At 44.0% G+C, this 24,287-nt stretch overlaps 1 protein-coding gene across 3 annotated transcripts in view; it reads left to right on the forward strand.

Annotated features, from left to right (window-relative positions):
• Nucleotides 1-825: 825 nt before the first annotated feature.
• Nucleotides 826-24,287, forward strand: part of FAM168B (family with sequence similarity 168 member B) — a 38,174-nt gene continuing 14,712 nt past the window's right edge. The window contains exons 1-3 of one of the 3 annotated variants that reach the window (XM_030840492.3): nt 826-1,062; nt 7,810-7,890; nt 16,608-16,691. In XM_030840492.3, the coding sequence (XP_030696352.1) occupies nt 7,821-7,890; nt 16,608-16,691 (154 nt within the window). In that variant the 5' untranslated portion in view covers nt 826-1,062; nt 7,810-7,820. The other 2 variants (XM_060302592.2, XM_060302593.2) reach the window with 2 other exon arrangements.

The following is a 24,287-nucleotide window of genomic DNA, read 5'->3' on the forward strand; positions in this document are numbered from 1 at the left end:
GCTCTGGGAGAGCGCAAAGCCAAAACTCCCTCTTTCTGAGCAAGTGCTCTGAAGCCAGACGTTGGGGTTTCAATCCCGGGTCGGCTTCCTAGGAGTTGTGTGCTCTCGAAAAACGTTGTCAACCTCTTCGTGCCTTAATTTCCTCATTTGTAAAACGGCTTATTATGAGTATTAAGTGACTTAATGAATGCAGAGCATCGAAAACAGCGAACGCAAAGAGCGCCGGAGCGCGCTGGCGGCCAGCGTGGCGGCTCCGCGAGCCCGGGCGGTGCCAGTGCCGAGCCCCAGGATGCCCGGCCGGCAGCGGGGCCTTCCCGCTCCTCCGACCACCCCGCCGGAGGCCACCCAACCACCCCGGCCAGGGGTGCGGAGCCTGACAGTCTGGAGAGGCGCAGCCCCTTCGCCGCGGCAGCATTTACACGAGGGTGCCTGTAGCGCGGCGCTGTTTGAAAATTTAAAAAAAAAACATTTTTTTTAAGAAGTTAATAAAACCCTATAATTATGTTCCACTGTGTTCTTTCCACACTGCACGAAGAGCGCAAAGATAGCGTGAGGAAAAACATGAGCGTTTGTTCGAAAAAGTCAACAGATACGCTCCGGGCGCTGATGACCTCTCAGGCCCTCAGCCCTCCAAGCTCCAAACTCCGAGAGCCCAAGGACTCGGCCCGAGGATCTCCGCATCGCGAAGCTCCCCGCTGCCTCCGCATCCGGGAGCTTCTCGGACGCCAGCGGGAGCGCGCACGCCAGCTCCGAGACCGGAAGGTGCCGTGAGGTCACGTGCCGGCGCGCCCCCGCCGCGGCGGGCTCTAGGCGGAAGTGAGGTTGGAGCTCGGCAGCTGCGCAGCGTTGGCGGGGAGCGCGGGCTGCGAAGAGGCGGACCGGAGCGAGCGGGGCGAGCGGGAACGCGGGCCGGGGAGGCGGCGGCGGCAACCGGGGCCTCGCGGCTCAGCCCCGCATCGGAGCAGGCCTCCGCGGCGCGCGCCCCTCGCCGAGCCCGACCCCCGAGCCCGCTCCGGGCCGGCGAGCGCTGGTCATCGAGGCCCAGGCCGCCGCCGCGGCGCGGTAAGTGCGGGCGGGGCACTCGAGGGGCTCGGCGGAGGCTTGCGCTGCCGGAAGTGCGGCGCTTTGTGCGGCCGACTTGGGCGGCGCCAAGGTCGGGCCCGCGGCGGTGCTTTGGCCCGCGCTGGGCCGGGTGGACTGGTGAGGCCCGAGGGAGGCGGAGCTGGGCGACCGGGCGCTAGGGCAGGTGCGGCGTGGGCGGCGGGGACGCTGCCTGGGGGCCGGTGAGAGGGGCATTCGTTGCACAAGAATGTTCTCTGGGTCTTTTTAAGGTCCTGGTGATCAGATCAGGAAAATGAACAAGAAATGGGGAAGCAGTGGGGTGGTGTTTCTGTAACTTAGGTTTAAGGTTCTTAGGATTTTCATCATTTCCAGTGTGTAAACTATTCAACTTTGTCTACTCACAGAGTAAACATTATTCCATTTGACCGGCAAAAGCTTAGCTTGAACGGGTTCAGTGTTTTCTTCAGAAAGGACGTGTCGTGGCCCATTCTGGGTTAACTTTGAGAGAGAAATGCGCCTTTACAACGTACCCCCAAACGGGGTCGTCGTCTTTTATAGTGTATATAAGCATGTGTCTAATGGATTGTATGAGTTAATGCTTCATTAAAGTCATACATAAAAGTATTTTGTAGTGTTTTGCCAAGCAAAACAATTTTTTAAATGAAAAGCTTTGTCTAGTTTCCTCTCCTTAAGTTCTCAAATCATCCTTGTGTAATATCAGATGATTTTTTCAAATAGTCTATGAAAAACTTGACAATAATAGTAGGGACACATTTTAGAACTTTGGTAAATAAGTAGTGGGTTATTTTTGCTTTGACAGCCAAGAATTGAACAATTAAAGGCTAATTTTTCTACTGTTGAAGGTACTGTGCTGCACACTGCGAAGTTTTTTTTTTTGTCTCTTTTAAGCTTTATAAATCGGGCTTGCTTTAGTACGAGTGTTCACATAGTTACTTTTATTTAGTCGCGCTTGTGACTAAATGCAGGCTTTAAGAGTTGGAGACTGTAGGCTTCCTCTAGGTTCTGTGCTGCAGTCACTGGACAGGCCGAGCAGGTAGCGTCCCCTCTTCCTGTCTCCAGCCCTTGGGAATAGTGGAAAGATTGGGCTGTGTGTAAGGCAAGTGCCTGCAACCCAGGAGGAAGGAGGAAGCACCATCTGCTGCTGTTGCTATTACTGCCTCTGCCCTCCTATCAGGCCCTGATATACTTGTTAGGATTTTTAGTTAGTATTCTGCTCTACAACTGCCTTTCAGTTCATTTCCATTTTAAGGTTAGACAGAATTGTGATGTCAAAATTATTTGAATTTTCAAACATGGGGAAAAGGTGTAGGGTAATGCCACAGAGGTAGAGGATTAGAAGTATTAAAAAAGAAAACAAGTGCAATTAAAGAATATTTTAAGTTTTTTTAGGTTCTGTAGTTTACAGGCAAATTTTTGTCTACCAGACTTGTTTTATGTAAACAGCTTCTTTTCCTGGATCAGTTCAGAGCAATTTTAAAGCAACAGTACACCAGTGTACTAGAGTTAATGGTTACTTTTCTTGTGTCTGTGTTCCACTTTATGTCTGTATCACTGAAGTCTCTCCAGTTGTTCTGTGCAGAAAAATGTGAATTTTGCAATAGATTGCAAACCTTGATAGTGAAGGTAGAGTTTGGGGGAGTTTAGAATTTTATCTTATTATATATTCTTGATGTTATCAGATGTTACCGAGAATTTCCAGTTTAGATTGTATTAAAGAGATTTATCTTGTATATTGCTGAGAGAGAATTTAAGCCCCTTGACATTAGTTTTCTTGATATGAAATACTAAGACAAGGCCTTTCAAGTTTTAGAATTACTATTTCGTGTGGGAACTTTGTTTAGGTCATGGTGTATTTTGAGACTAGAGAAAGTAGTACAGTGATGGGTCTTATATGGGTCTTTCCCTCTGATTATTATTGGATTTTCAAATTGAGAAATTTTTGCTGTCATCTTCTTTTTTAAAGGTAAATCTGAGGCTTAACTTATTTTGCTGCAGGTGTCAAACCACCCATAGGGATTCTGACATTTGAGTCATTACAAATGAGAAACTTAAGAAAAAAAAGTGATACCCTTAGGATCTAGCCTTGGCATCGTGATCTTCCGCCCACACCGAATCAGACTGGGAAATCGGTGGTTTTTGGGTGGCCAGTGGCACTAGAATCCAGGCAGAGTGGTGATGGTGGGTTTTTTCCTTAATTTTTCATTATTTAAAAAGTATAAAAATACAGCGTACAGCCATATACCCAATATCTCAATCCCTTTTATGTAGAAATACTGTAAATTACGACTTCATGTCATTTTTATCCTTACATAGTTTAATACGTACTTCTAAAAATTGATGCATCTTTACATAACCAAAATACTGTTATCACATGTAACAAAATTAATGTTTGTTTAATGCCATTTGATACCTAGCCCATATTCATTTGTATCCTCAAATCCTTAAAATAACCTTTTTACAGTTTTTTCTGTCTTAAAACAAGGATCCAAACAAAAGTGTTTTATAGCCTTTATTAAGTCTGTCTTAATCTAGGACTGTCCTTCTCTCCACCTTCCACCTTTTCCCAGACCATTGACTTAGTGAAGAAACTGGACCCCCTTGTCCTCTAGAATGCCCTCCTTTTGGCTTTGTCTGCTTGCTTCATGGTGTTCAGCATATTCCTCTAACTCCTGCCCTTTTTTGTAACCTGGGAGGTAGATGTATAGGCTGCATTGGATTCAGATTTTAGTGTTTTAGTCGCAGTACACCTCAGATGATGCAGAGTAATTCCATCATATGAGGATGCAGATAATAAGTAGTTTGACTGTTAGTGATATTAAGATTGGTCAGTGGGTTCAGCGTTCATATCCACTAATCAATAACAGGTATGTTTCAACAATTCTGAATTAGATTTTAAATAAATGTCTCAACTTCATATTTATTGCTACGAAGAGTCCTGTATTTTCCATTGGACAGTTCTTTTATTAAAGAACATTCAGGAAATGTTTATGAGCTATCTCTGGACCAAGCACTAGTGAGATGCAGAGGGACAGGGCTGAATAAGATATTTTCCCTGCCCTTGAGGCTCACAGTCTTTGGGGAATCTCTCATCATATGAACAAGTAATTTAAAAAGCTGTATGACAGTTGTTCACAGAAGTTGTACAAACATTTTCTTTTGTTAATCCTGTTATATTTTTAACCTATAATTTTAAATTATGACTTCTTAATCACTTTAGGAAATAGTTATTATTAGCCTCTTGGGAAGTATAAGTGCTTTCAGGAAACGTAACTTCTGGTTAGTTTGGAACTTATGGTATTTAGAATTCAAATGCAATTTTATACATTTTTTAGTGGAAAATGTGGAGTAGGATTGTATTGCTGTTTTAGATGTAAGTCAGGTCATGAAAGGAGAGCCTTGTGGTATTCAGTGCTTCATTGGAGTTGTCTGCAGTTCCTGGCTGTTATGAATAATGCTGTTATAAACTTTCATGTACAGGTTTTTGTATGGATGTATGTTTTCACTTGTCTTGGGTATATACCTAGGAGTGGATTTGCCAGGTCAAATGGTAATTCCTGTGTTTAACTGCTACGCTACGCTGTTCATCAGCTTCATGGCCTACCAGGTGACATCTCCTGCTCAGCCCCACATTTAAGGGTCTCCACATGGTTTCAGTCTCACCTATGTCTCCATAATCATCTTTGCTGATTCCCTACATGTAGCCTAATCTCCAACAAGCCCAGTTGTAGTGTCCCTAAAGAGTGCATCTTGCATTTTCTAATTTCTGTGGCATTTCAAGATCCTACCTGTTTAGAGCTTATTGGAAACAGTACCTCCGTAATCCAAGTTATTCCTGACTGTTCCTTTCTTCCTCCTTGAATTTTTGCTCTCCTCACTCAACCCTCAGAACACTGTATTCCTTTATGGCACTTAACACCCTTTGGCCTGAATCACCATTATTTATGTCTTCTGTCTTACAGGCCTGTGTTGTCCAGTACAGTAGCCATCACCTACATGTGACTGTTCATTTAAAATTAAAGTTAAACATGTAGTTCCTTGGTCGTGCTAGCCATATTTCAGGTGTTCAGTAGCCATTAGTGACTACTCTGTGTGGACAGATCAGACATACATTTCCATCTTCACAGAAAGTTCTGTTGGACAATACTTTTCTAGATTGTAAACTCAGAGCAGGGACTGCGACTTTTTCTCCCCTGTGGCCTTTGCGTAGTGCTTTACTTATCTTGAATTCAATTAAGAAAATTAAATTAGATCCTGGCACAGAATAGAGAAATAGAGTTTTGGGAAGTATTCACTTCTCCAGAGATGAGAGTCGAACCAGAGAAGTAGATGAAATATGTGAAGACCTCCACATCCTTATGTTGTAGGTCCACCAAAAATGGGTTAAAAGTGCAGGAAAATGGGGATTGGCAGTTACCAATTTGTTTATTCTTTTTTTTTTTTTTTTTTTGCGGTACGCGGGCCTCTCACTCTTGTGGCCTCTCCCGTTGTGGAGCACAGGCTCCGGATGCGCAGGCTTAGCGGCCATGACTCACGGGCCCAGCCTCTCCACAGCATGTGGGATCTTCCCGGACCGGGGCATGAACCCGTGTCCCCTGCATCGGCAGACGGACTCTCAACCACTGCGCCACCAGGGAAGCCCACCAATTTGTTTATTCTTAAACTGTGGTGTAAAATACAATTGATTCTCATGTCTACTTCCTATGCCTTCCTATCCTTGTTTCTTTGTAGTCTGTTCTGTAGATCTGCATTGTCCAGGGTGGTAGCCTCTAGCCACACGTGACTATTTAGATTTAGATTGAAGTTAAATAAACTAAGAAATTGGATCCTGTTCTAACCACATTTTTCAGGTGCTCAGTGTTTACTTGTAGCTAACGGATGGTATATTGGACAGCACAGATAGAGAACATCTTCATCCTTGTAGAAAGTACTGTTGCACAGCACTGATCTAGACTTCTCTCTTAGCTGTGGTTCTGGATGTCATGGCTTCAAAAAGTATCTCTGCCTTTGGTTTGGAAGTTAAAGAAATAAGATAATTACTTAGGTAATGAGTATCAATATCAATCACTGATATCTCCAATTTATTTCAACTTTAGAACTTGTTACAAAGGCTAAGGACTTGACCAGGTATAGTTTCTACTGAACTGCTTGGTTGTAAATATTCTGAGTCAGGTGAGCTGAAAATATGAAGTGGTTTGTTTTTGCATTTTGCCTTTGTAATGGAATTTGATACCTAGAGTGTTGTGAGGTGCATGTGTTTTTTAGAAAGTCAGCAGGTAGTTGCACCTTTTTGTGTGTAAGACATTGTTATTGGGGCTGAAGTTACTGCAAATAGGGCTAAGTTCCAGTTCCCTATCTACATTCTAGCTGAGGATGTGGTGGGGAAGGCAGACACTAAAGCAAATACATGTACATTTTATGTTTTTCTTTTGTTTCTTTTTTTTTTTGGCCATGCCACACAACTTGCAGGATCTCAGTTCCCCAAACAGGGATTGAACCCCGGCCACGGCAGTGAAAGTCCAGAATCCTAACCACTATGCCACCAGGGAACTGCCTGTTTTTCTTTTTAAATAGACTTTTTTTTAAAGAGCAGTTTTAGGTTCACAGCAAAACTGAGCAGAAAGTGCAGAGTTCCCATATACCTGTTCCCCCCCCATTGCTGTTTTATTTTTAAATTTAAGATCCCCATTGTCCTTACTGCCACGTAAGTCAGGGAATACTGAATAGTCTTAATTTAGCTCACACTTTAAGAATACACTGGGTGATAAATAATTCAGAGGATGGGATAAAACCATGGTTGTAGCTGTGCAAGTTCTTGAACTTTTCAGGCAAAAAAGGTTGGGAATTGGGCTTCCCTGGTGGCTCAGTGGTTGAGAGTCTGCCTGCCGACACAGGGGACACAGGTTCATGCCCCGCCCCGGTCCGGGAAGATCCCACATGCCGTGGAGGGGCTGGGCCCGTGAGCCATGGCCGCTGAGCCTGCACGTCCGGAGCCTGTGCTCCACAACAGGAGAGGCCACACAGTGAGAGGCCCGCGTACCGCAAAAAAAAAAAAAAAAGGTTGGGAATTATAGAATGGGTTAATAGAGTTGCTGGGCTGTGCTAATTTGTCTTTTTTTAGGAAATAGACATATATTTAACCTAAGTTATTTCAGAAATAGACAAAAGTGCAAAGCGAACACTAAACCATCCCATCTAGAGGCAATCACTGTTCATATTTTAATTTCCTCCCAGACTTTTTTTCTGTTTGTGCTAGAGGTGCACATGCCCATATGTGTAGGTGCAAATTTGGGAGCATACTGCATTATAGTATTGTACTGTTTTTTTCCCCAATTACCATGATATCAATCTGTATTTTTAAACACTTTAAAAAGCAGCTGCATGCTATTTCATGCTCTGGATAGATCTGGTTAAGACTGTTCTCTGTTATAAGGACATTTAGATTCTTTATAGATATTTTTTCACAGTTTTAAGCAGGGACACAGAGAACACTTTTTTCCCTTAGCTTCTGATGGACCGAAGAGAGTTATAAAGGAAAGCCTGTAGTGTCCTAGTGGGCACCCATTAGGACTTTGGCGTTCCTTTTCTGTTCTCTGTTGGTTGGCAGCAGCATGAAATGCCTTGTTTTATTATATACTAGAGAAAGGACTCTTGTTCTTTTGAGACTGATGATGGAGAAAAACCTGAGAACAAAAGTGCTTGGCTAAATCACTTTTTTTCCCTTTTTAGTTCTTGAAATCATGAATCCTGTTTATAGCCCGGGTTCTTCTGGGGTTCCCTATGCAAATGCCAAAGGAATTGGTTATCCAGGTAAGCAAGTAAAATTTTGTTTCCATTATTGAACTTTGAACACGTGGTGAATTTCTGTGTCACTAAGAATGCTTTCGATGGACAAACCCAGCTCAAGTGGCTTAGATAGGGAAGAAAATGTATTGGCTCACGGAATTGAAAAATCAGGAGCTTGGTCTGGCTTTGGTCAAAGGCTGATCTGGTGGCGTCAAGGGTGGGGATTGGCGTCTAGTTTCTCTGCTTCCTGTGCTCAGCTCCGCTTCCTCAGTGTCCTCTCCGTGTGGGTCCCTTTCTGACCATTGTGGTTCTGTGGTGCTCAGCCCCTCCCTTGGCTGTGAGTCTCTTCACCTGGCTCTGGCTCTCATCTTGTTCCTTCCATGCCAGCACCCGGGGCCAGGAGGGGAGTCTACTGATGAATTTAGGCCTGAGTTGTGTTCCCCACTTCACTGAAGTCTGCTAGTCCAACATGGGCTGTGATGGAGGGGGTGAAGCACAATTTGGGGGAATAGGAGTTGGTGGTCAAAAATAGCAAATTGTCGTCCTAATTGAAAGGAATAGTTATTTGTAGTATTACAATTGTGGGTTTAGGTGATATGGTGGAACAGATACTCTTAAAACCCCGTTGCTAAAAACCCCTGGGAAGTTAAATAAAACATTTCAAAAACGTTTAACTGAACTTGCAAGAAAGTAAGAGATTTCTGCTGCTGAATATGAAAATGACAAAAACCAGAGCATTGGGCCATTGAGTTGATGTGCCTGTCCTAGGGGCATTTATTATTTGTGGGTTTTAGCAACCTATTTGGGGACAGAAATTGAGGCCTTTGGCCCTTGTAAGGCTGGGAGTTGGAGTGGGACCCCTCATCAGTCTGATTCCTCCAGAGGGTGATACTCACATTGGAGAGGTAGACTAAACAATCCATGCACTGGCTCCACGGGGAAGTTCAGTTTCTGCTTGGGCTCTGGGAAGGGAGAACCCTTTTCTAAGAATTTGTAACTATTCAGGGATGTTTCAGGCTCTACTTTGAATTACTTGTCCTTCCCAGGAGGTCCATACATTGAGAAACTAACATAAAAAAAGTCTCTAGGCGGCACTATTCCCTGGAGCACCTGACAACAGCAGGTGCAGAACTGCTGTGGAGGCAGATGTTCTCAACCCAGGTTGTGTGGGTTTCCCACAAAGTTCTGCCTGTTAACAAGTCAAAATTATTACAGAACACTGTGATGTTATTCGTCATGTCAGAGTCACCAGTCATAATAGACAGCAGGAACAAAACAGGTAAAAACCATATCACACAAGCATGTTTAGAATTACTGAAGATGCAAAAGAAAGAATCATATCGAAAAGAACCAGCTGGAACTTAAATGGAAAAAAAAAGGCATTTGAACAAAATTCAAGTTAAGCTGCAGATAAAACACTGCTAAAGGGAGGACCAGAATGCAGTATAAGGAAAGGGGGAAACAGACTGGTTAAGAAATAGAGGTGTTAGGATGAGAAGTTTTGAGGAGAATTAAAAGGTGCAGAAGGACCAAGTAGAGAGACTAGAGGAAAAGGAGTGCCAGAATTTTCCAGAATTGATAAAAGGTGATTTAGTGATAAGGCCTACTGTCTTTAACGAATTAACACTAGTTTAAACAGAAGGCTAAATAGCTGAAGAGAATCCTGTGTAAATCTGAAACCAGGGAATAGGCAAAACCTGATGGTATTAGCATTACCTATAATGAAACATTGGTTGCCTGTCATACCAGTTCTGTGCACTTTTTAAAATTTTATTTTTTAACATCTTTATGGGAGTATGATTGCTTTACAATGGTGTGTTAGTTTCTGCTTTATTACACAGTGAATCAGCTATACATATACATATATCCCCATATCTCCTCCCTCTTGCGTCTCCCTCCCATGTGCACTCTTTTAGGGGTTTTTTTGGTCTTAAAATTACATTTAAAAGAAAATTTCTGCAACTTTAAATCTGTTTAAAATGTTATCGTTTCTTCTTATTTTATCCATTTCTTTATACCTGTCCTAACTATTTTCTTGGTTTTAGTATTTTAGTCTCCTTGACTTTCATAAAACTCTCTAGATCAGCAAGGGTTTAGTGTAGGAACTAGTAACCACTCTAGGTATTTTGAATGGGAGTGGGAGTTAAATAATGTGCCTACAGAATTTTGAGGCTAGCATAACTTCAGTACCAAAAACTAACGAGACATTACAAGGAAAGAAAGTGCTTTTATACCATTTTATACTTTTATACTAGTAAACGGAGAGACTTGTCCATAACTTTCTAAAATTTACATTTAATGGGAAAAAAGAAACACTTCCCAACAACTTCATCTTTTAATTGTAGTAATATGGTAACTGACATATGGTCAGCCCTTCATATCCGTGGATTTTGGGTATTGTGTCCTGGAACCAATACCCCTAGGATACTGAGGAATGACAATAATTGGGTTCATATGCACCATCTTACTGTTATTTTCTAATTGATAGCACCTGGGTTTTTTGTTTTGTTCACTTTCTTCTTTTGGATTAACCAAGTATTTTTCATTAAATTTTTCCTTCTTTTAATTTTTGAAAAATTCTTTTGCTATTTAGTGATGACTCTAAAGATTACAGCACTTTTTGCTCCCCCTCCCCTCCCCCCCCCTCCCCTCGTCCCCTCCGCTCCCCCTCCTTCCCTCCTCCCTCCCCTTCTCCCTCCCCTCCTCCCCCCACTTCTCCCTTCCCTCCTCCCTCCCCTCCTCCCCCTCCCTCCCCTTCTCCCTCCCCTCCCCCTCCCCTCCTCCTCCCCTCCTCCCCTGCCCCTCCTCCCTCCCCTCCTCCCTCCCCTCCTCCCTCCCCTCCTTCTTCCCCTCCTCCCTCCCCTCCTTCCTCCCCTCCTCCCTCCCCTCATCCCATCCCCATCCCCCTCTTCCCCCTCCTCCCTCCCCTCCTCCCTCCCCTCCTCCCTCCCCTCCCTCCCCTCCTCCCTCCCCTCCTCCCTCCCCTCCTCCCTCCCCTTCTCCCTCCCCTCCTCCCCCCACTTCTCCCTTCCCTCCTCCCTCCCCTCCTCCCCCTCCCTCCCCTTCTCCCTCCCCTCCCCCTCCCCTCCTCCTCCCCTCCTCCCCTGCCCCTCCTCCCTCCCCTCCTCCCTCCCCTCCTCCCTCCCCTCCTTCTTCCCCTCCTCCCTCCCCTCCTTCCTCCCCTCCTCCCTCCCCTCATCCCATCCCCATCCCCCTCTTCCCCCTCCTCCCTCCCCTCCTCCCTCCCCTCCTCCCTCCCCTCCCTCCCTCCTCCCTCCCCTCCTCCCTCCCCTCCTCCCTCCCCTCCTCCCTCCCCTCCTCCCTCCCCTCTCCCTCCCCTCCTCCTCCCCTCCTCCCTCCCCTCCCTCCCCTCCTCCCTCCCCTCCCTCCCCTCCTCCCTCCCCTCCCTCCCCTCCTTGTCCCTCCTCCCTCCCCCTCCCCTCCCCCCTCCCCTCCCCCTCCCCTCCCCCTCCTCCCCTCCCCCTCCCCCATCGCCCCTCATCCCCTCCCCATCCCCCTCGTCTCCCCCTCCTCCCCTCCCCTCCTCTCCCCTTTTACTGCATGTCTGCTAGCAGTGAATTTTGTTTTAGTTTGTGAAATGTTTTTATTTTGCTTTCATTTTTGGAACATATTTTTGATGAGTCTGTTGGTTTTCTGTGGCTGCTATAACAAATTGCTACAAAGTTTGTGGCTTAAAAACCACAGAAACTTATTCTCTCACAGTTGTGGGAGCCAGAAGTCCAAAATTCAGGTGTTGGCAGGGCCTCATACCCTCTGGAGGCTCGAGGTAAGAATCATTTCTTGCCTCTTGAAGTTTCTGGAAGCTTTCAGCATTCCGTGACATGAATAGCCTTGTGGCAGCATCACTCCGGCTTCTACTTCCATGGTTACATCATCTCCTCCTCGTCTGTGTTTCATATGCAGACACTTGGCGTTGGGTTTAGGCCCCCACTACCCGTAATCCATGATGATCTTATCTGAAGGTCCTTAACTTACGTCTACAAAGACTCTTTTTCCAAATAAGGTAACATTTATAGGTTCCAGGGATTTGATGATGTATCTTCTGGGGGGGGGGGCGGGGTTTGCCTACCATACTGAGTATACAGTTTTAGGTTGGCTGTTATTTTCTCTCAGCACTTTAAAGGCAGTTGTATTGTCTTCCCGTTTCTGTCAGAATTATTTTTGTTTCTTTGGAGTTAGTATATCCCTTCCCTCCCCCCTGACCCCCGACCCCGCTGCTTTTAAAATATCTTTGTTTTTACTGTGAAATGGCTAGATGTGATTTTCTTTGTGTTTATCTTTGCTTAGTGCTCACAGAGCTGCTTGACTTTGGCTTGATTGTTCAGAGGGCGGTAGAAGGAAGAAATGGGGAGGAAAAAATATCTCCTCTGAAGTGAAGGTAGTTTTTCCAGAAGAGTGGGCTTTAGTCGCACTTTAAGGAGAACACTTTTAAATAGCTTGGAGAGCTCAAAACTGCTGTTTAGGGAACTGAAAGCCAAATGAGCCAAGAACAACATTTAAAGGAAAACCGTGGCACAGCAGCCGGAGGGTGAGGAGTTGTCTCCAGATGGTTCTGAGCACAGGGGTGAAGAAGCAGGGCTCCTCCCAGAGGCACGGAAAGTCTCGGGCATCCGGCTCAGCGGCAGAGGGCAGGGGCTGGGGGGGGGTTTCTCTCTCAGGGTCTCCCAGGGCACTCACCCCTCCCGGCCCCACCCCACTACTGCCTTCACCCTTCCTCCCTCCACTTGCGAAACCCAGGGGCAGCTTGAGCCCCCAGCGACCCTCTCAGCAGCCCAGATTCTCCCCCAGAGCCTGGCAAGTTCTAGGACTGGAAGCCAGGCTAACAAGGCCGGCGCCAGAGGTGCAGTCGGGCCTGGAAAGAGTGTGTGGCGGGCACTGGAGCCTTAAAGCCCACCCACATCCTTCAAGAGGAGGGAGGAACGCATCTTTCTAACAGTACTTCTCAGGGGTCACCGTGCTCCCCACCCCATGGTGATCCATGCTCACTTGACACAGACCACCTCCTAATTGTCCCCCTCAATTCCGCCCTAAGGGGTCCTCTGACAGGGGTCTGTGACAGCGTGGGTCAAGACCTCTTTAGTCAGCTGAGGCCAGTACTTCAGGGGTCCCTCCAGTCCCCTCCCTGTCGTTGTGGTGTCCCGTCCTCCCCCCCCCATACTTTATCTAATAGAGGAAGGAGTGCAGTCAAAGGACCTGCGAGCCTGTGGGTGAGTTTTAAGCCCGAAAGCCCGAGATGCAATTAAATATTATTGGAACCTACTGTAAGGTGGGGGAGGGGAGGCTAGGAGGCTGCGTCCCACCGCAGTGGGTCCAGCTCTGGGACCCTGCACCCCCGCATCCCCTCCCTTGCTTCCCCGACTTCAGCAGCAGGAGCTCCGCAACCCCACCCAGTCCTTTGCAGCTCCCCCTCCTGGATTCCCTGCCGGATGCACAGGTTGGCCCCTCCCCACCCACTGGCTGAGCACTGGAGGGCAGGGGTTAGACGAGGGACCAAAGGGACCAAAGCTCCCCGCACGGCTCTTCTAAACAGCAGGGGCGGCTTGGAGCAAACCTGAGCTCTAGTTTTCTAAGTCATAAGAAATACACAATTTAAAGACCTTGTTGGCTGACTGCAGTCTGTGGATCACCCGTGGTCTGTGTTATCAGTTTATCTTTTTCTATTTCACCCATAAGGTCCTGTGTCTTGCCATTCCTAGTGTTTTTTTCATGGAATGTAATAAACAAGTGTATTAAAAATTATAGGTAATCCGGTTGATATCTTCCTTTGTTAACCACACAGCACGTTGCTTGATCTTTTTTTTCCCCCCAGCTTTACTGAGATATGATTGATAAATAAAAACCGTATATATTTAGGTTGTACAACATGGGTTTTTTTAAGGTGTATGTGATGATTTAATGTATGTATATGTAGTGAAATGATTACCACGATTAAGTATCTCCAAATATCATCACATTGGGGATTAGGGTTTCAACATGTAAATTTTGGAGGGGACACAGACATATCATGCTCCCAGGCCAACTATGTCCATATATTCTAATTTCGCCTTTGTTGCACGAGGGTATCGGACCCTGAGATGGAGTTAGGAGTTCAGACGTTGTGGGGGTGGGTAACGCTTGTAAGGATCTGGTGGGGTGGAAGCAGTACTGGGTGTGGGAGCCTGACCCGAGTGTGCAGTGTCAGCGGGCTCATTGGGGAGCCCTGGGGCGGCACTGGCAGTTAGAGGAGGCCTCGGCAGGCAGAAGTGGCCCTGCAAAGCCCTGCTGCTGAAGGCTCTCCTCCCACATCCTCCTCCCCACAGCCGAACGGCAGGTTGTTTTCTGGAATCGAGATGCAGGTGGTTGTGGTCACTTGGCTTTGTCAGCTTCTTGATTGTTCCCTGTCGGTTCGCCTTGTTCTTATTTGTATTTTATAATACATAGTACTGCTGCATAACCCTTCATCTTGTGGGGGTTTCCATAGTTTTATTCAACCAGTTCTTTGCATGGGTATGTTGTTTGAAGTCTTTTGCTATTCCAGTAATACTGCAGTTGATAGTGTTTGTGAAAATTATCTTCAGGGTGGATTCCTTGAGGTGGGATTGCCAGTGGAGAGAGTAAATGCAGATGATTTTTTTTTCCTGTTATTCTTTTTAAAAATTTTTATTTTATATCAGAGTATAGTTGATTAACAATGTTGTGTTTCAGGTGTACAGCAAAGTGATTCACTTATACATATACATGTATCTATTCTTTCTCAAATTCTTTTCCCATTTAGGTTATTACAGAATATTGAGCACAGTTCCCTGTGCTATATAGTAGGTCCTTGTTGCTTATCTATTTTAAATATAGCAGCGTGTACGTGTCATCCCAAACTCCCAATCTATCCCTCCCTCCTACCCTTCCCCCCGGCAACCCTAAGTTCTTTCTCTAAGTCTGTGAGTCTGTTTCTGTTTTGTAAATAAGTTCATTTGTATCTTTTTTTTTTTAGATTCCACATATAAGCGATACCACATGATATTTGTCTGAGCGATACCACATATTTGTCTTTCTTTGCCTGATTTACTTCACTTAGTATGATAATCTCCGGGTACATCCATGCTACTGTAAATGGCATTATTTCATTCTTTTTAATGGCTGAGTAATACTCTGTTGTAGGTATACCACATCTTCTAACGCAGATGTAATTTTAAAGGTACTGCCGATTTCCCTTCTTGTGTAGGATTTTTACTGCTTTGCACTCCTACCAGAAGGGTGTGAGACTGTTGTTTACCCCACAACCTTGCCAAGAAAGCGTGTCCTCAGCTTTTGGATTTGTGCCAGCCTGAAGTTAGAAATGGTAGTTGGCAGTTCTCTCTGTCCATGTCTTCTGTTTTCTTTTGGGTTTTTGTTTTTTTAACTTTAAAAGTTACTTATATATTAAGTGTACTTTCCCTTTGTCTACATAATTTGCTAGTATATTTCTTGTAGAAAGCTAAGTCTTTTTTACACAGCTAGTGGTATTTAAGTTTTTGTTTTTATGAAGTGATTGGGATTTGGGATCACTTCCAACCTCTTGCAAGAGGGGGAGTCTGGGCAGTGTAGTTTTTAGCTTGCCAGCCCCTGCCTGCCGGAAAGGAGGTAGAGTCGATGTTGGAGGAGACAGTCCCTGGTACTCGCCAAGGGGCATTTTCAGGAGGACAGTACTGTGACTGGGAAGATGGACAGGAGTGGGAGGGAGCAGTGGTTCTCAACCATGTTGATTTGGAACCCTGCAGGTTAGAATTTTCTGGAGGGATTACAGCTTCTCACAACCATTTGTGTAGGTAGTAGACTAGCAAACCTGGGTCATCTTGGCTCTGTGCCCTGAATGTAGAGAAGGCTCTTTAAGGCCCCATTGTCGCGTGGTGAATGGATCGAGCTGAGAGCTGTGAGGGACGTGGAGCGAATAACTGAGGCCCCTCTCTGGTTTTTTTTTTTTTTTTTTTTTTGCTGTACGTGGGCCTCTCAGTGTTGCGGCCTCTCCCGTTGAGGAGCACAGGCTCCGGACGCACAGGCTCAGCGGCCATGGCTCACGGGCCCAGCCGCTCCGCGGCATGTGGGATCTTCCCGCACCGGGGCACGAACCCGTTTTCCCCTCATCGGCAGGTGGACGCTCAACCACTGCGCCACCAGGGAAACCCGCCCCTCTGGCTTTGGCTGAAACACTAACGTCTTTCTTGATGGTTCTGTTGTGTTCACGTGATCAATTAGTGGTTGTAGTTTAGTCTTATTAAGGATTCCTCATTTGTGTTAACAAAGGTCAGGTTGCTTGCAAACGGAATGTGTGATTAGATTTTTCCCAGTTCCATTTGTGTATGGTGCTGGTTAGAGCCCGTTTAGCATGTGAAGCTTGCAACACTCTTATTACTCTTGCTAAGTAATAAATTAGGCGATTAGAATCGAAAATAAAACTGCCAGAAGAATTGAGAGTTTTCTGACTTCAGCTTAGGATATATATTTTTTTTACTTCATTCTAATTCAGTTTCTGTCAAATAAATTTAGAAAGTTGTAAGCATTTATACTCTTAGGTTTAAAAGACTCGTTTATGATTGTGACCCATCACAGCTCTGAGGAGAGGAGACAAGTAGAGACCACCTGCTCAGCACCCATAGCGCTGTTGGGCTCCTGAAGTCAGTCTGGGGGTTGCGGTGAAGAAGCTGAGGACAGCTGGGTCTGTGGGAGCCCTGGTTTTAAAATCACATTGTTTTTTCTTTTTTCTACAGCTGGTTTCCCCATGGGCTATGCAGCAGCAGCTCCTGCCTATTCCCCCAACATGTACCCTGGAGCGAATCCTACCTTCCAAACAGGTAAGCAGGCCATATGTGCTGGGTGGCAAAAGTGCTTTGTCCATGTGGCTGGGGGAGAATGTCAAGTGGATGGATTTTGAGAAGGGTGGTTATAGAATTGGGATTTGGGGTTGAAATGATTTATTGGTTCATAAAATTAGGCTTCTTAATAAGTACAATAAAAGCTTAATTCTTATTGCACATAAAGCTTTGTATCAGTATATTGCATTTCTGGTGTCCTTCCACAACACGGATCTTCATTCCATCATAGCTTGTTACAGGTAACTAGTTGTGCCAGAACATGTATGTATTTATGAAATAGTGTTGATTATTAGAAACTAAAGATCATGTTGCCATGTTAATAAGTAGAATTTCCATGTTGCTAACATTTTTAGAGATAACTGATTTCTCTCTAGAACTTGAGCACCTTGATTATGGCTTTAAAAGAAAGTCTTGTTTTCTATGTAAGGTGCATGAGAATAGTTTCCGATTTTAGAAATCAAGTGGTACAATTGAAAGTGGAATTTGTTTGGGTCTGGTCCTTGTAAAGACAGTTTTTTTAAATGGGACTTTCCTCTTTGAGCCTGCATTTTGGTGTTGGCTCATTCCAGGCTTTATTCACCCAGGATGGACTTTGTGATTCTGCTGCAGCAGTGGTGACCTACACTCTGACCTGAAGGCTCAGCCTCACGTGTCTGCCGGGGTGCTTCTTTGTCCCTCGGAACCCCTAGCCTCACATGGTTAACTTGACAGGAGAGGAGACAGCAGCAGTGTCCTTTTCCTGAGTTCTTCCAGTTTGATAATCATAAAATTCTTCCTTCCTTCCGTGGCCCTTCTGTCCATGACTCGCATTCCATTCCCACTCTGACTGCCTTTGTTCACCCTGTAGCTCACACCCAGAGAAAGACCTTCTTAGCTTGGTCTTCCTGCTCCCAAGCTTTCTCTCCTTGACTTCACGTTCCCTGCACTTACACCAGAGTAATGTTTGCAGTTATGATGGTTTCCCATGACTAAGACACAGTGAAGCCTAGAGTCCCAACTTTAAATCCCTAGCTCTTTGACACATTGACCTGTTCTTTCCAAAAGAGATTTTGTTTTGTTTTTGCATAGCTTTTATTCACACTCTTTCTCCCCCAAGAACTAGAGAACCTGCTACTTTGTGCCATCTTTTGGGATCTGTTATGGAACATCCCTTCCCTGGGACAAGCAGTATTATGTTATTACTCACTAGATTATTTAAGGGCCAAATGGCACCACCATCTCCTTTTGTGAAACATCTCATCTTGTTTAACTTTTTTAAAACAGCTCTCTGGAGGTCTGAATGATGTTCAGTAAACTGCATATATTTAAAGGGTACTTGATACGATGTATGCCACCTTCTCAGTCTAGAGTGAACATATCACTCATCCCCAAAAGTTTTCTCCTGCCCCTTTGTGACCTCACCTAGGCTCCAGGAAATCACTCATCTGTGTTCTCTCACTACAGATCATTTGTAGTTTCTAAAATTTTGTATAAGTGAATCATATTGAATGCCCTTTTTGGGGGACTGGCTTTCATTCAGGATAATTTTTGACATCCATGTTGTAGTGTATATCAGTAGTTCGTTTCTTATTATTGTTGGGTAGTATTGCATTGTACAGAAATAGCACAAATTGCTTACCCATTCACTGGCTGATGAACATTGGGACTATGTGCAGTCTGAGGCTGTTACACATGAAACCGCTGTGAATACTTGTGTACATTCTTTATGTGGACATACCCTTCCATTTCTCTTGAGTAAATACAGAGGAGTGGAGTGGCTGGCTCTTAAGGCAGGCGTATGTTTAACTTTGTAAGAAGCTGCCACACTCTTCCAAAGGAGTTGTGCTATTTTATGTTCCCACCAGCGGTGGAAGAGAGTTCAGTTTCCTTTATATCTTTGCTAATACATGATATAGTCATTCTTTTTAATTTCAGCCATCCTAGTGAATATGTAGTGATATCTTACTGTAGTTTTAATTTGAACTTATCTAATGACTAATAATGTTGAACATCTTTTCGTGTGCCTGTTTGCCACTTGTGTGTCTTTGGTTAAGTGTTTGTGTACATCCTTTTCTGCCTGTCAGTTTTTAAGTTTTTTTTTATTGTTGGGTTTGAGTATTCTTTATTAGATATATGATTTGCAAATATATTTTCATAGTCTGTGGCTCTTCACAGTGTCTTTAAAAGAGCAAGAGTTTTTAAATTTAATGAAGTTCACTTTATCATCTTGTTCTTTTATGAATCACGGTTTTGGTATCGTTTCTAAGAAATCTTTGCCTAACCCAGCATCACAAAGGTTTTCTCCTAGAAGTTTTATAATTTTAGGTTTTACATTTAGGTTTATGACCTATTTTGGATTAATTTTTCTATATGGTGGTAGGAATAGATTGAAGTTTATGTTTGCATAAGTATTAGTTGTTTTTTACTGTATGTGATCATGCTGCAGACAACCATAAAATGTCACTGTTCTAGAATTCTCCAGCGTAGCTCACTTGTACTCATTTTCTCTATGGAGTACAAATTGATGTAAAAATGTACTAAAAGCTTCCAACTTTCTTATTCTTTTACAAAAAGAGCCTCAGGTTTATTTGAGGCTGGTGAAGCCGTTTTCCTTGCCCAGGGTATGAAGTGCTCCCCTGAAGGGAAAGTTTGGTGTTTATCGGGCTGGTGCTGGTGTCTGATAGTTTCCTCCTCTGGCCCACCTGTAGAGCAGGTGCCATTCCTCTTCTCTCGCGTGTTTCCTTTCTTGTAGGGAGATGGGCCCTTTCTTGCCTCTTTTCCAAGACTGCTCTCAAGCTGTTCCTCTAACCCAGAAGCTGGGGCGGGCAGGTGGGAGTAGTGGTCTTGGTGGGAACAGTGGCTGCCAAGAGGGCCTGCCTTGTTGAAAGGGGTGTCCACTGATGGGTGCTGGATAGTGGTCGGCTGCCACACTGCTCGCCCAGCATTGCCAGATCTTCAGATTTTTAGGAGAAGCTGGGAATAAAGATGTATGTGAAATTTGTGAATGAAAAAGATAAAAGGCACTTGGAAGGTCCTGCCGGTGTCATGCAAGTGCTTGCAGCCACCTGATCTGAGTCTAGGCTACAGCTGTGCTCCCTTCTTTTTCTGGGATCCTCAGCATTTTCATAGCTTGAATTTTTTTTTTTTTTTAACATCTTTATTGGGGTATAATTGCTTTACAGTGGTGTGTTAGTTTCTGCTTTATAACAAAGTGAATCAGTCATACATAAACATATGTTCCCATATGTCTTCCCTCTTGCGTCTCCCTCCCTCCCACCCTCCCTATCCCACCCCTCCAGGCTGTCACAAAGCACCGAGCCAATATCCCTGTGCCATGCGGCTGCTTCCCACTAGTTATCTACCTTACTACGTTTGTTAGTGTGTATATGCCCATGACTCTCTCTCGCCCTGTCACAGCTCACCCTTCCCGCTCCCCATAACCTCAAGTCCGTTCTCTAGGAGGTCTGCGTCTTTATTCCTGCTTTACCCCTAGGTTCTTCATGACATTTTTTTTCTTAAATTCCATATATATGTGTTAGCATACGGTATTTGTCTTTTTCTTTCTGACTTACTTCACTCTGTATGACAGACTCTAGGTCTATCCACCTCATTACAAATAGCTCAATTTCGTTTCTTTTTATGGCTGAGTAATATTCCATTGTATATATGTGCCACATCTTCTTTATCCATTCATCCGATGATGGGCACTTAGGTTGTTTCCATCTCTGGGCTATTGTAAATAGAGCTGCAATGAACATTTTGGTACATGACTCTTTTTGAATTTCGGTTTTCTCAGGGTATATGCCCAGTAGTGGGATTGCTGGGTCATATGGTAGTTCTATTTGTAGTTTTTTAAGGAACCTCCATACTGTTCTCCATAGTGGCTGAACCAATTCACATTCCCACCAGCAGTGCAAGAGTGTTCCCTTTTCTCCACACCCTCTCCAGCATTTATTGTTCATAGCTTGAATTTTTAAATTAACTTTTTCAGTGGGCTTTTATTTCTTATGTGATGAGTAAGCCAAAATTGTCACTATAGAAAAATTAAACAAAATTTTTCTCCATTTCTGCTGCTTTCTCAATGTTCTGGTTCTCTCACCACCAGATTTTTGGACAAAGCTGATGTATTGTATAGGGGTTGTGTATGTAGCTTTTAAAGCACTTTTGCAGCCCTAACACTGCTTATTTCTTAGCTCTTACAAGTGTGACGTAGGGAGGTTTTAGAGAACCTTGTGAGGAGATGTCATGTCTTTTGCTGAAAGATTCCATCACTCAGAATCTGGAAATGGAGGTGATATTCATTTCATCCTCATGAACAAGCCTAGTAGGCTGAGTACATGTGCAACCAGAGAGGGCTGTCTGTTTTTGGAATCAGAACAGTATATTGGAAAGAGTTTGGGCTGTAGCATTACCAAGATATGGCTCAAATCCTGACTCTGTCACTCCTGGGAAAGATGTTTCATTTTGGGCATTTTGTTTAATGAATCATTATATCTCCTCAGCTGTGTTAATTGAGGATTCTAGCTGCAAGCACGCAATCAAGCTCCCAAGGCACCAGGGATGCACATTCAGGCTTCTGTTCTGTTCCCGCTTACAGCCAGGAGTATCTGTAACTAATATCTGCATTGGTCATCTGAAATCATCAAGAAAACATTCAGTTCTTTTTAGTCAGCTCTATGTAAGAGGTGATTTAGATATTACATTGGCACATATTTTTAAAAGATGAAAACGTTGCTAGGAGTGATGAAAGGCTTCTCTGGTTGCTGTCATGCATGACTGGATGGCGGATAAATTGGAGAAACATTTTTGGAGGACAGTTTGGCAATATAATAGAAAGAAGCTTAAAAATGAGAATAATCAGTTATGCAAATATTTATGTATACATGTAGATATATCTAGTAAAGTCATGGTTTGATTAAACTGTTGGCTTATTTCAGTGTTTAACTGGTCTTATTACTTGTTTATGAGGGATACTTAGTAAGTGGAAATGCTTTACGATATGTCACTTTCTTTTTAAGTTCAGAATTATGTCCATGAAGTAAGATCCCAGGTTTGTTTAAAAATTAAGTTTCACTTAAGGCGGGCCACACAGGAGAGAAGAGCATTAGTGTGTTAATAGGTTGTGGGGTCATGGCCTCTGTTTCTCTCTCTCACTTAAGTTAAAGGTTTACATTCACATAGTTTAAAGATTCCTAATTTTCCTTCCTACCCCTGTTACTGTGACCCTGTGAGCATTGCTCACTGCTGTGAACGAGTGGCTGTTTTCTTCTGCAGTTACTTTTTCTTCCCTGGACCTAGTGTCCTTTATTAGATTTCTGTAACCACAAAGTTAATTAAACCCTCAGCTTCCCCCCAGGTGTGGGGTCTCTTCTCAGCATTTTAGGCCACGTAAGGTGTTCGTGTTTTCTTTTCTTGGTGGTGTCTTTTTGAAACCCTCTCTCCTACTCTGGCCTGGGCTGCTTGTCCTCTGGGCCTTACACTGGGTCGTTCTCCTCCATCACCCCAGGGAGTTCTCTCCTCTTCCCTTCCACTTGATTCCTTGTCTACTTTTGTAGTTTACTCTTCGGTTTTAGTGGAGGATCTTTTTCAGTAATCTCCCAGGAGAATATGGGAGAGTCACAGTTTTGAGATTTTTCATGTCGGAAAACATTTTATTCTGCACTCACACTTCATTGTTAGTTTGTCTGGATATAGAATTTTAGGCTAGCAGTTACTTCCCCTCAGAATTTTGAGGACATTGCCGAACTGTTTGCCAGTTTTGTTGCTGCTGCTGAGAATGTCGGTACCTTTCTGATGCTTGGTTGACTGAGCTGGGCGTCTCTTTGGTGCTCTGTAGTAGTTCTGTCTCCAGGTTATGAAATTTCATGATGCTGTGTTTGGTGCAGGTCCTTCCTCCTCACATATACTATATGTTTCTGAATTTCCAAATTTTCTAAATAAATGTCTTATACTCAGAAAGTTACTATACGCAATTTGTGTGGTATGCGGTACTTTTGGGGAAAAATGATCTGTTCCGATATAAAAAGCTTCTGGCCCCTCACAGCAGCCTGAGAGCAGTGGCCCTGTGCGTGAGTTCTGCCCAGAGAGGAGGTCAGCCTGCGGTGATGCATGTTTGCTGAGAGTGAGGGGGAAGAAGGCTGTGGCCAGTGTGTTGTCTGTGTGGCACCCTTATGAATCGTCTTTAGGGAAGGAGCATCTGGAAAGCTGTTAGTGTTTTTGAAAGACCAAGCAATGCGTGTGTTTGGTTTTGTATTGTGAATGGTTGGCAGATCTAAATATTATTTCACAAAGTGTCTAGTTTGGATACTATGAGATGTATGTATATTTATTTATGTATTTTTAAATTTTAAGTTCATAAGATTCCTGTTGAGATTCTCTGGTGTGAGACAGTGGATCTGGTGTTATATAAAACAAAAAGGAAAGTGCCTATACACACTTGGTTTTTAATTGACTGGGGGACATATTTGCTTTCCTTGAAATTGATTTGTCTCAGTGTTGGATAGAAAGTGATGTAATATTCATGCCCATACAAAAAACCAAAATCAATTTTCTCAAGAGTTCAGGACATAGCTCACAGTTACAAGAATAAGCAGTAAGATAATATATATTAAAAATTGTTGCTATAATTAGTAGAAATAGTGGGTGACTATTTTTCCAACATACAGAGAAGCTGAAAAAATTCACAGTAAGCATCTACGTATGGACTGCCAAGTTTCTATAATTAAACTTTTTAAAATTGACTTTTTTAAAAAAATTTATTTTCTTTAGTTTTTTGGCTGCGTAGGATCTGAGTTGTGTGTGGGCTCGTTGTTGTGGCACGCGGGCTTCTCCCTAGTTTGGTGCGTGGGCTTCTCTCTAGTTGTGGCATGCGGGCTCCAGGGTGCGTGGGCTCTGTAGTTTGAGGCACGCGGGCTCTCTCATTGAGGCGCGCGAGCTCAGTAGTTGTGGCGCGCGGGCTTAGTTGCCCCGCGGTATGTGGGATCTTAGTTCTCCAACCAGGGATCGAACCCGCGTCCCCTGCATTGGAAGGCGGATTCTTTACCACTGGACCACCAGGGAAGTCCCTAAAATCAACTTTTAAAATTAAACATTTTACTCCATCCATCCTTCAGTCCATCTTGTTTTTTCATGTGTTTTGAAGTAAGTTGTGGATGTCAGGATGCTTTTCCCCATCTACTTCAGTGGGCATATTGTTAATATTTGTTTACGGTTCTTTTAGGTTTTGTTTTTAGGTGAAATTTACATACATGAAATGCTCACATTTTAAATATACCATTCATTGTATTCTGACAAATGCATACACATGGTAGCTTCTTGGAGTCATCTCTTTATCTTCAATAAAGTGTACATATGAGGCAGGTGTTATAAAAAAGATATCTCAGATGATTAAGAGACCTCAGACTTGCTGGATGGGTTTCTGCAGCAGTAGGCCTCTATCTAGCCTCCCTTAAAAGAAAAGCTCGACATCATAAGTTGGCCTATTGTTGAATGTGGTAAATAAGGGACTTTACCTTTTTTTTAGTGGATATGGTGGGCCAGAAGAGTGCTTCTGAATCAGAGGACCTCTCTCTGGAGAGTTGTATGCTTAGATCTTCC

Source organism: Globicephala melas, chromosome 7, assembly GCF_963455315.2.
Source record: "Globicephala melas chromosome 7, mGloMel1.2, whole genome shotgun sequence".
In the NCBI taxonomy this organism is placed as follows: Eukaryota; Metazoa; Chordata; class Mammalia; order Artiodactyla; family Delphinidae; genus Globicephala; species Globicephala melas.